Raw genomic sequence first — 12,457 nt, forward strand, 5'->3', positions numbered from 1 at the left:
TATTTACACATAATATCTAAAATTAAAAAAGTTAATAAATATAATTTGCTTTTAAATTAAAAACATGATGATGGAAAATATTTTTTAAATTTTTCTAATTTAAAGCTAATTTAAAACTAATTTTTTTTTAAAGCAGAGATTCTCGTTAATTTTTACTTTTTACAGTATAAAATTAATTGAAAAAAGTTCCTTGAAACGTAAAAAAGTATAAAAATGGAGAACCATTGTTCTTTATTCTTTTAACACTGAATAATAATAGACTAAAATTTCATATTTGAATATAAAAAAATATTTTTCCATCAAAAAAGAAATTTAGCTTTTAAAGTTTTTTGTTCAACAGCTCCCGCGTATTTTTTTTCTTATTCAACAATATTACATGGCAGTTGAGTAGAAAAAGAAAGATAAAAATTATTTTATTTTCATTTAAATTAATCACATTACATCGCTTCTTTGTTCTTCCTCAGAAATAACTATTTTTCTATAAATTAACTTGTTTTTCTTTTCTTTTTTTTTGTAAATAATTATGCTTTCTCACTAATTGCTCTATTGAAATTTCTATCAGTGTCAAAACTTTCAAAACTTTTCTTGTTTCTAAAAAAGAAGCTAAAATTATCATATTATTTCGTTTTTCAATAAAAAAAATGTTTATTTAACTTTTAGTGTTTCATTCTTCCGTCTTTTTAAAGGAAAAAAATTAATCTTGTTAAAAATTTATAAAATATGTGATAAAAATTTTCATGTACAAAAAATTGTTTTTTGGTGAGTTAAAAATAGAATGAAAATCTAAATGAAGAAATGTTTTGATAATTTTCTCACTAGCAGGAAATTAAAAAAAAATCTAAACTCACGCGCACAATTTATAAATATGATACATGATGATTAATGTACAATTAAAAGTGGCGACGTTCCTACACCGTTTTTTTTATTTTATTTTCTTTTGCCCTTATAGTCTTAAATTAATTATGAAATTGAAAACGGCGTACAATTTTTAATTGCTTAGTATAAATAGCAGTTTTTTTTTTTTTTGTTAAAGTGGACAATACGGGGGAGAAATCACAATCAGAACGTATCCTATAATTATAATCATCGAGATTTACTAATTTATCCCGATGAGTAAATAACGAATATGCAATAAATATCTTTGCGATAGTTTTGCCATTTTTGAACCAATTTCTAATTTTCCATTTTTAACACCTAAAAAACGATACTTACAAAGGTATAAAGAATTTTTCTTTTCTGGAGAATCGATTATATAAATATTACATGGCTAGTTTCTGGTAAATTGCACAAAACTTAAAAATCGGCGATGTGGAAAAAATAAATCGATAACTCGCTTTCCATCAAATATTTATATATATATATATATATATATATATATATATATATATATATATATATACGTTTTTTTTCTTTTTTTTTGATAAAAAGCGTCCGATTAGTAAATAATGTTCTTCGAACACTTACTAAATTTTACTTTGTTTCTAAAACGACAATTTCATTAAACTTTTAGTTTTTCATTGTTCCGTCTTATTTTCTTTTTGTGTAGAACTTCTTTTTTTACAGAGAATCTTTTTTTTAAATTTGCTTTTTTTTTTGTTTTTTCTTAGATTTCACAATTTGTTTCTAATAGTTCGTCCCAATTAATATTAGTTTGAAAGACTTCTTGCTGTAGCCATAATTCGTAGTGCTGTTTAAATTCGTCAGTGAGTTCAACATTGACACCAAGAACTGACGTTACACTTGTGTCGACTGGTTCTAATTCTTCGTCACGAATTGCTGTCGAATAACGACGATTATTGAATTGATCGACACAAGTTCTTAGTGCGCATTCTTCACCTTGAAAATCCCAGGGCTTTGCCTCCAAATCTGTAGTTATCAAAAAAATTTTCATTAAAATAAAAATTCTCAAATATTTCGTGTTATTTTCTTTGTTTCGTAATAACTTCCAATTGAAATGAACTTTTTTTTAATTTTCATTCAAGGAAAACTAAATTATTCTTTTTCCATTTTAATTTGAAATAAGAAATAATTGAACTCACCGTTGCCATAAGCCCAGTCGTCATTTAAGCGATGTCGAACTTTTTGATAAATAACACTGATTGTTTTCATATTTGTCTTGCGCCACTGTCTGCCTAAATATTTTGTCTGCATTTTTAATAATTTCAATACATACAATTGCATCATGGCGTGCATCACTTTTAATGTCCGCTTTAATATCGGCGCTGATTTAAATACAACTAGCATCTGTAATTCAAAGAATTATTTTACGATTTTTTAACCCCTTCGCTGTTTGGAAAAATATTCATTTTAGTGACCCAAAATGTCCATCAAAATCTTTTAAATTGTTATATTACTTAAAAATAATAAACAATTATGTATTTATTACTTTTTCTGTTATCATTGATACCTATAGTATGTGAATAATGATATAAAAGAATTTATTTTATAATTTAAATAACAAATTTCTATTTTTTGCTAAAACTTTCACGACCCAACGTTGGGTCGGAAACAGTCTGGGCCAACTTTTTTCACGACCCAACGTTGGGTCGCAAACAGGCAACGGGTTAATAACTATTATTTCATTATTTGAATTAGTTCTTAACTTACGATTTCAGGGTTACCACAAAAATTTAATTTTGTTTTTCTTTTCTTTTTTTTTGTAAATAATTATGTTTTCTCACTAATCGCTCTATTTAAATTTCTATAAGTGTCAAAACTTTTTAAAACCTTAACTTTAAAAAATTTTGACATTTTTTCTGACCCTAAAGAAAATTGTGATTCACTCTAAAAGTTATTAGATACTCAAAAAAAATTTCTATTACATTTATTAACGAATTTTTTTGGTTGTAAAATTATTCGAAATAGTCAATAACTTCTTTTTTAAATAAATACTTAGGTAATCATTATTATTTTTCCGTAGGAATTAAAATTCTTCAAAACATTCATATTCAAACCTTTTTAAAATTCAACAATTTATAATAATTAAACATGACCAAATAATTATTTTATATTACAAAAATATTATTACTGTAATTTCTTCAAAATTATTTTCATCATTTCAATTCAATTATTATTTTCTACAATTTTTGAGGGGACCCGTACCCGAAATTTCAACTATAACAGAATATAATTGGAAAATTTTTTTATATTTTTTTTCTGACACTATTTTGATTCAGAAATAAGGTGAAAAAAACAAAAAAATTTTTCATGATTTTTTCGAAAATTTAAAAATTTTTTAAATCGAAATGTTATACCATAAACTTATAAAAAATGCTTCTTCTTTCACAAATTTTATTATTTTTTCATGGTTTTTGTTTTAATGAGTTTCTTACACTCCATTTCATATTTAAGGGCATGGATTTTGTGAAATTTTAATTTTGTCAAAAGTTACAAAAAAAAATTTTTTTTTAAATTTTTTAATTTCCGAAAAAATCATGAAAATTTTTTTTGATTTTTTCACCTTATTTCTGAATCAAAATAGTGTCAGAAAAAAAATATACAAAATTTTTTCAGTTATATTCTGTTATAGTTGAAATTAAATTAACTAAAATTCTTATCTAAATCAATTATTTTTAATAATTTTTGACAAAGTTCCTTTGGAAATTTTTAAATTCATTCGTCTACAATTCAATTCTACGAAATTTCGATTATTCGGAAATTCTTCAATTAAATATATACTAGAAAATCAAAACTTCAAATAAATACCTAAATTAAAAAAAAATGCAATTAAGTTTTTTCAAAAAAATTAATTCTACAGAATTGTTGAAAAATTCAAATTTTCAAATGATTTTAATTTAAAACCTTTTAAAAATACAATTATTTCTACAAATTCATGCTATAATGCTTCTAATATTCACTTATTATCTAAAATTTTAACTGAAATTCATTTTTAAATAAATTTTTATTAGAAAATTCTACAATTCAATTATTTAAGTACAAAAATAAATAATTTGTTGAATAATTGAATATTTGTTAAAATTGAATAATTAAATAATTGATATTTTCCGATGAGTTTTATTATTTATGAAAATAATTGAATTCCTAAAAAGAATTTTATTATTTATGAAAATATTGGAATTATTGTGAAGAGATTTATAAAAAATTTGTAAATAGTTGAATTCCTGTGAAATTTTTATTATTTATGAATTTATTTATTTATTTTTTATTATCCACTTTATTATTTATAAAATTAAGGTCCTTTAAAAAACTTCAATTATTATTTATGAAAATAATTAAATGTTTGCGTAGAATTTTATAAAAAATTCTTTTTAAATCATTGAATTGAAGAAAATTTTTGAGAATAATTGAAATTTTGCCTACAATTTTATTAAAATTTTGTAAAATAATTGAATTTTGTAGAAGAATTTTATTAAAATAAAGATAATTGAGATTTTGCCAAGAATTTTATTAAAACTTTCGAAAATAATAAATTGAATTTCAGAGAAGAATTTTATTACTTTTGAAAATAATTGAAACTTTGCCAAGAATTTTATTAAACTTTTTTAACATAATTGAATTTCTGCGAAGAATTTTATTATTTTTGAAAGCAATTGAATTTCTGCAATCATTTCTAACTTTACCAAAGTTCAATGTATTTATTCTTTCAATTTATTCTTCAATAATTCCATTATTTTTAATAATTATTTAAATACATATTAAAATTTTTCAAAAATCTTAGTTCTTTAAAATTTCTAATTAAATTTATTTTACGACGAAATAAAAATTTTTCTACGTACCATTACACGACTGTGTTTCCATTTCGTCAATTTATTTAAAATCCTCAATAAATTTATGCACGAGAATACATTTCGCCAACAATAATACTGGGTACTTCGGATTTCAAGGTCATCCACTGTGATTTTCGGTTGATCACCAATAACACACATTGGGAAATCCAACATCGAAATACTGAAAAAAAAATATTAAACTTAATTCCTTGACAAAAAAAAACTATTAGTAAACCCACAAAATGAAATTATTTTTTGATAACACAAAACAATTTTGTGTTAATAAAATTAATCTTACTTTTGCAAATGTTTGAAAATTTTATGAAAAATTAACTTACACATTTTTTGCTTCAATATAAGCGAGGATATTTTGATTAAGAAACTTTAAAACAAGTGGTATGCAGTTGGCAAAAACAAGATGTTGAGACATGAATTCAAATTGATAAATGTGATTTATTTTGAAGTGCTTCAATAGAAGAAGCAAAATTGCGGAGACCGCTTTAATAATTATCTCCTTATGACGATTTACATCGATTCCTAATTCCATGGACTGCAATACTGTCATTCTGTAATTTAATAAAATTTTAGTCATTTTAGTAATTTTTTTTTTAATTTTAGGTATATATTATTAAAAAAATGCCATTGAGAACTTACGGCATTTCTTCAGGCAACACATCAGCCATAATATTGATGCTTTCAGTTTTTGCTTTGCTTGTTGGCGCAGCAGCAAGGACGATTTTCAATAAGGCAATCATGTACTGAGGAAGATTGGGTAGCATTGCTTGATATAAAATTTCCGTCGGAGTCTGACGAATTGTTGGCTCCTCAGTGCTCATTGGATTTCTAGCTATCTCCTCCTCCTTTTGAATTTGAATTTCCGCTAATGAAGTGTACATATGCTGGAAAATTTCATATTTTATACTATTTTTATTTAACTTTTTGTTTGCAGTATGAAGTAAAAGACTCACTCGCTTGAGAATGTTGACACCTTCGTGAATTGGTTGAGGTAGACCGGCTAGACTTTCACGATCGCCTTGCAATTTATAACCGACAAATTTCAATCTCGAACCCTCGAGAAACATGTCAACGTCCTTTTGTCTCACTTTTGGAGTCCATGGCAAGCCCTTATCCTTGACAGGTTGTGGAGTACTCGGTCTCGGTTGAGCCAAACTGCTCGGATCCTCGTAATAATTTTGACATTGCGACTGATCCATGTACAGAACCATATCGCCGTCTCCTTCATTATTCGTCATATTTGTTCCACCCTCGCCGCCCTCGAATTCCATTCCCAACAGTGGCTCGTCCAATGAACTTTGCTTCATTAAACTCTATTCAAACAACATTTTTTTATTTATTTCATTTTTTAAATGAATCGGAAAAATTAGAAAAAATAGAAAATTATGAACGCACCCTTCGAAAAGCTCTGTTATTTCTTTTCTGATTTTGCGAATCGAGTAAATCGGCAGCACTCGTAGGTGGTGAGCTTGGTCTCATATTTTTCGTGACCTCTATCGTGTCCTCTTGATCGACAGGAAGTCCGGCTTCCTCCCGGTATTTTTTCTTCAATTCACGTAAAGCGTCAATACCGCCCAATGAAACTAATATCAATTTCCAAAGGAAAAGTAAAACCTTCTTCATTGGAAAATGAGGAGCGCTTCCACTACAAAAACAAGTCACCATTCCGAGTAATTTGATTATTAAAAATTCATCTCCATATGGATTCACTGCAATCAAAGTTATTGTCAGTTATTCAATTCTATTTCTTTAATGTAAATCGATAAATTTATAATAAAAATTATAATAAGTAATTAAAATAATATTAACAATATTTCAATTCTGATAAAGAGCTTTATTCAAATTCTTCAAAATAATTCAATCTCTGAGAAGAATGTTATAATTAACTTTTTTCAAATATTTCAATTCCTTCGAGAAATGTTATTAATTATGAAAATAATTGAAATCATGGTAAGAATTTTATGAAAATTCATTATTATATATATTTTCTATATATTTAAAATTTTTTATATAAATAAGTGAATTCTTATAAAGAATTTTACCAAAAAATTTTTCCAAGTAATTGAATTTCTGCGAAGAATTTTGTTATTTAGGAAAAGAATTAAATTTTTTTCTTATAAAAAATTTTATTCAAATTTTCTAAATTAATAAAATTTTTGAGAAGAATTTTATTAAAATTTTTAAAAATGATTAAATTTCTGTGAAAACCTTTATTGATTATGAAAGTAATTCAATTATAAATATTTTTATGAAAATTTTCCAATGTAATTGAATTTCTGCAAAGAATTTTTTAAAATTCTTTAAAATAATTAAATTTCTGCAAAAAATTTAATTGAATTTTTTCGAGGAATTTAATTAAAATTGTATTGAAAATATTTCAATTCTCATAAAAAACTTACCTAATCAAAATTTTTAAAAATAATTGAATTTTTGTAAAGAATTTTATCAAATATTTAAACATAATTGAATTCTTTTGAGAAATTTTATTGAAATTGTATTAAAAATAATATTCCTACGAAGAATTTTATTAACATTTTTGAAAACAATATATAATTACAATTAATTAGTTAATAATAGTAAATTAGTTAATAATTGCATTTTTTAAAATCTTTAATCTGAAATTATTTAAAAATTGAAATGAATATTTGAAAATAAAAAATTATAATAATAATAATAATAATAATAATAATAATAATAATAGCGAGGGGTGAACAACTCTCATTCAGGGCGTACGAAGAATATATTCCCAACAAGGAATACTTGAGAATACTGAGAATATTTGGGAATATGGAATACTCAGAATAGTTGGACAAATGTAAGAATATGTTTGAATAAACGTGAATATCAAGGAGAATATCGAAGAATATGCTTGAATATAAAGGAATATGCCGAGGAATATATGAATATGTTTGAATAGAAGGGAATATGTTTGAAAATATAAGATTATTATATATAATATTTAGAAAAATTATAGAATATTAGTCAATGTTTCTTGAGAAATATTAAGAAAAAGCGGAATTTATTTAAAATACCCTTTTATGTAAAACCGGGGTAAAATCTTATAAACTTTGAAAATATGCTTTTTTCTGATTTTTATTTTATCTTTAAAAACTCTAATTTATTCTTTCAATTATATTTTTGAGTGTCATACCCCTCGCAAAATTATTAAAAATAAGTCTTAGAACTGAGATTTTTAAACTCTTAGAACTGATGTTTTCGTATACTGTCAATCCTTTGACGTATTTGCAGTCATATAACCAAAAGCTTAGTACCTTACCCAAGGTGGTCACAAGTTTCAATTTATTAATTTCCTTGACAATTTACTGACATTAAAATTATTTTCTAATATAAAATACTTTTACAGGAAAATATGAAAGTTTACGGAAAACGAGTAAAATTTATGAATTTTAATAATTTATAAAAATTACAATTATAACCCTACCTGAATTCAATTATTTTCTATAATTTTCAACTGAACTTCATATCTGAATCAATTATTTTAAATAATTTTCCGATAGTTCTTCTAGAATAATTCAGTTATTTAAATACGGAACTCAATTTCTTATAACTGTCCATGTTTTTTCTTTAGTTATTAAGGTATAATATTTTCAAAAAACTAATAAAGAAATTCTTACAATTAATTTCTTTTTAACATTTTAAAATAATTTTTGAAAGAAAATAGTTTTTTTTATTTATATTTCCAAACAATTGAAATTTGGTAAAATCTTTTAAAGATAATTGCATTTCTTAAAAGAATTTTTGTTTAATTTAAAGAAAACTAATTAATTTTTTGATGCGAATTTTAATTAAAAATTTTGAACATAATTTTTTTCTCCAAAATGTTAAAAGTAATTCTAAAAAGTTATTATTTTTGTATGTTTAAAAAAAAAATTTAATTAGAATAGCTAAATTTGTTTTTAAATTTATATTTATTTTTTATTTTATTTATTTTTTTTTTATTTTTATATTTAACTCTTTTGATAATTATATTATTTTCAAAATTTGCAATCTTCAAAAGTTGATTTTCGAAAAGTGTAATTAAATACTTGAAGAAAATTAGTTAATTTCAATTACATTTTACAAAATTTCAATTATTCAAAATCTTTTTAATTGTATATTTCGAAAATTTAAATAGAAAAATGATTGAAAATTAATTTTTGAAAGATTTGTTTCTAGTTATTTTTTGCACTATAAAAATCGAAATGAGTTTTTTGTTGCAATATTTGGAAGAAAAGTTTTTAAGTTTTTGAAAGTAATTCCAAAAGAATATCATTTTTCTTAAATTCCATGACTAAAAATTGTTTTCCTGGCAATTCCCTGACTTTACTGACATGTGGTCTCCCTGCGTTAACAAATAAAAAAAGGCTTTATTTATTGATGAAAACGCACACCAATCGTCCTCATGTATTGCATCTTCCCTTACAATAATTGACTCTGTTTTTTAACTCAAGTATCGAAACAGCAGAGAATTTTGAATTTACGGAGCCTTTACGCGTATAAATTTAAAATGACAAATGTAAAAATATGTCAGTTTTCTTGAAACTGTTGTTACTGCTCGTTAATATTATAGAATATGTCAAAATATTGGAGATTACTCAGGAATATATGGGAATATATAGGGAATATTAAAGAATATAAGTGAATACTGAGAATATTAAAGAATATCAGTGAATACTGAGAATATTGAATATATGCTGGAAAACATGGGAATACCCATAGAATACATGTGAATATCTACCGAGTGTACGAGGAATATCGAAGTTGTTCACCCCTCGAATAATAGTAAGAAAAGTCGTTTAACATTAATTTAACACAACAAATGTATTAATATATTTATTATTATTTAAATTAAATTACTTACTGAGTTCCTCTTTGAATGTTTCAAAATTCGTTTTATATGGACTTTCTTCTAGATTCTTCGATTCCTCCCTCATAATTTCGGTGATAATATACAAAACAGATAAAATTAAACGTATATCTACAGAATCTGCGAGACTGACGGCCAATTTTCTCATCGCAGAATTAGCTGCTGTACTGTCTCTGTTTCAACAAGAAAAAAAGAAGAAAGTAATTTGATTATTGCAGACAGAAAAAAAGACACAACTTCTTTTAAATAGACAAAATATAATGAAATTTCTCACTCGATTTCAATATTGAGTAATTCAACGAAAGCGGCAAATGCCCCAGTCTCGTAAAGTAGCATAACATTCGTTCGCGACCATTCTTGTTGTTCCTTGTCGGACTGAACCTCTGCCCAACAACCCTGAGCAATATATAAAATACATCGAGCTGCCTTCATTCTCGTTTGCTTATTCGATAATTCGAGTTGATCTAATAATTTATGAATAATGGACTTTTGTTGTTCCGTTGTTAAATTTTGCCAAAGTGGTCGTAGATTGTAAATTTCCATTTGATCTTCGAACGCCTGCAAATTTTGTTCTCAAATTTATTCTCTTTTACCGCTTTTACCAAAAAAAAAGGAAAAATTTGGAAAAAACACAAACCTTAAGATTAAGTTGTAATTCATAGTGTTCAGTGTAACTGTAAAGTTCAGCAATTTCATTTGTATGTGTGTCTGCGTCATCGTAGACAAAATCCAAAATTGAAGATTCTTGCCCATCCTAATTAAATTTTAATTCAAATTAAAAGAATGTTTCTTTTTTTGCAAAATAAGCAAATTTTATTCAGCGAAGGAGAAATTTCACAGAAAGAAATATTTCTAATTACAAATAATAATCATATTTCACATATTCAGGGTGGCCACAAGTTTCAGTTTATTAATTTCCCTGACAATCTACTGACATTAAAATTACTTTCCCTGACAAAATTCTTTTTACAGGAAAATATGAATGTTTACGGAAAATGGGTAAAATTTATGAATTTGAATAATTTCTAAAAATTACAATTATAACCCTTCCTGAATTCAATTATTTTTTACAATTTTCAACTAAACTTCATCTCTGAATCAATTAATTTAAAAGAATTCATTTTAAATAATTTCCCAAAAGTTCTTCTAGAATTCAATTATTTACATAAATACAAAAATTTAATTTTTTATAATAATTGTAATTATATAAATATAATAGTTTTTCAATTTTTAATAATTTACAAACAATTAAAATTTGGTAAAATCTTAAAAAAAAAATAAATTTTTTGAAAAATATAAATAAAAATGATCAAATTTTTGAAGAATTTTAATTTTTAACAGGACCATGATTTCTCAAAAATTTTAATAACTCTAAAAAGTAAATTTTCATAAATTTTTATTCACATTGTTCGCAGATAATTGAATCTTAAAAAATTATTATAAAACAATTCTAATAATTAGTTTTTAAAAATATTTTAATGTAATTTTTCGAAAATAATTGAATTTCTTAAAAAAATTATGTATAATTTAAAAAACTATTTAATTTTTCTTTAAATTTTAATTAAAAATTTTGAGCTTGATTGTTTTCTCCAAAATGTTAAAAATAATTGTAAAATGTTATTATTTTTATATGTATTTGAATTTTTGGAAATATGTAATTGAAAATACTGAAAACATTGAATTTTTAAAAATTAGAAGCTAATATTTCAATTATTTTCAAAATTTTGCAATTAAAATTCTTCAAAAATTGATTTTTAAAAATTGTAAATAAATACTTGAAATGTTTGGAAGAAAAGTCGAAAAAATTCTCAATTTCCTTATTTCCCTGACAAAAATTTTTTTCCTGACATTTCCCTGACTTTACTGACAAAAATTTTGTTGCACTGCCATTTCCCTGACTTTACTGACATGTGGCCAACCCTGATATTGTTTATAACAGCAAAATTGTTATTTTGCCATGCAATTGAAGCTCTTTTGTTTATTTTAGTAAAAGATAAACCCCTAAAAAAGGAAAACAATTGACTCAAGAATGATTTTTTTAGTGAATCAGGAATTTGATAATAATCGTAAAAAAATCGTAACAATAAAAATCGATGATTCCCTACCCAAAAGAAATTACAAATAACAAATTTATTACGTAAAGAGTAAATAAAGTCAAGAAACTTGTATTTCTGTAAATTTTAATCTTCAGCAAGGATACAAGAATGACTTTAAACACTTTTCCTATTCGTGAGAAAAGTAAAAAAATGAACTAAAGTGAGATTTTTTTGTAAAAAAAGAAGCTTTAGAAAAAATTGATCTACCATCATTGGATAATTGACGATTTTAAGTTAACGGTTCACTGATATTTTCTCTATAATAATAATATTATAATATAGAGTTTGCTCAGCTGTCAAAAATTAGGTTAGGAAGCGGGTCCATTATCAATGCCCTGATAAAATCCATTGTTAACGTGAAGGTCACTCAGGATTCGGAGAATAATACAATAATTAGAAATGACTCACATCAGAATCTTGTCTTTGTCGATAAAAAACTTCTCGTAATTTGGGAAGACCACGCTTCCCATTTCCATTTGCATCCATTGAATCCATTGTCATACTATCACCATTTGCTTCATTTTCATCGCTTCCTGTTTCTCTGATTTTTACAATTTCGTCGAAATCCCACAACGGGGAGAAAAATTGATTTCTACAGCACTCAAAAATTTCACATAGATTCTAAATTTCTCAATTGCGAAAAAAAATTGTTTTCATAAATTAATATTTAGTTGTCAATAAATTTTTTCATTCACTACAGTAAAAAAAAAATTGTCTTTTTTAATATTTGTTTATGTACCCAACCCTGAGAC

At 24.4% G+C, this 12,457-nt stretch overlaps 1 protein-coding gene across 1 annotated transcript; it reads right to left on the minus strand.

Moving 5' to 3' along the window:
- Positions 1–383: 383 nt before the first annotated feature.
- On the minus strand, positions 384–12,407 carry LOC122498005 (striatin-interacting protein 1). Its single transcript, XM_043605483.1, has 11 exons — positions 12,114–12,407; positions 10,247–10,363; positions 9,884–10,167; positions 9,604–9,782; positions 6,138–6,451; positions 5,696–6,055; positions 5,382–5,626; positions 5,066–5,293; positions 4,737–4,908; positions 2,040–2,244; positions 384–1,866 (listed from the first exon to the last, which is right to left on the minus strand). Exons 1-11 carry the CDS (start codon positions 12,204–12,206, stop codon positions 1,604–1,606), a joined length of 2,460 nt encoding a protein of 819 aa, XP_043461418.1. The 5' UTR covers positions 12,207–12,407; the 3' UTR covers positions 384–1,603.
- Positions 12,408–12,457: the final 50 nt, after the last annotated feature.

This window comes from Leptopilina heterotoma, unplaced genomic scaffold (genome assembly GCF_015476425.1).
Source record: "Leptopilina heterotoma isolate Lh14 unplaced genomic scaffold, ASM1547642v1 Lhet_14, whole genome shotgun sequence".
Taxonomy (NCBI): Eukaryota; Metazoa; Arthropoda; class Insecta; order Hymenoptera; family Figitidae; genus Leptopilina; species Leptopilina heterotoma.

Bases quoted from the DNA above. Each gene is read 5' to 3' on its own strand.
- LOC122498005 (XM_043605483.1), bottom strand. From the start codon at position 12,206: ATGACAATGGATTCAATGGATGCAAATGGAAATGGGAAGCGTGGTCTT. The intron at 10,364-12,113 runs GTGAGTCATTTC...AAATTTAATTAG, and splicing joins GACAAAGACAAGATTCTGAT to GATGGGCAAGAATCTTCAAT. The intron at 9,783-9,883 runs GTGAGAAATTTC...TTGTTGAAACAG, and splicing joins TTACTCAATATTGAAATCGA to AGACAGTACAGCAGCTAATT.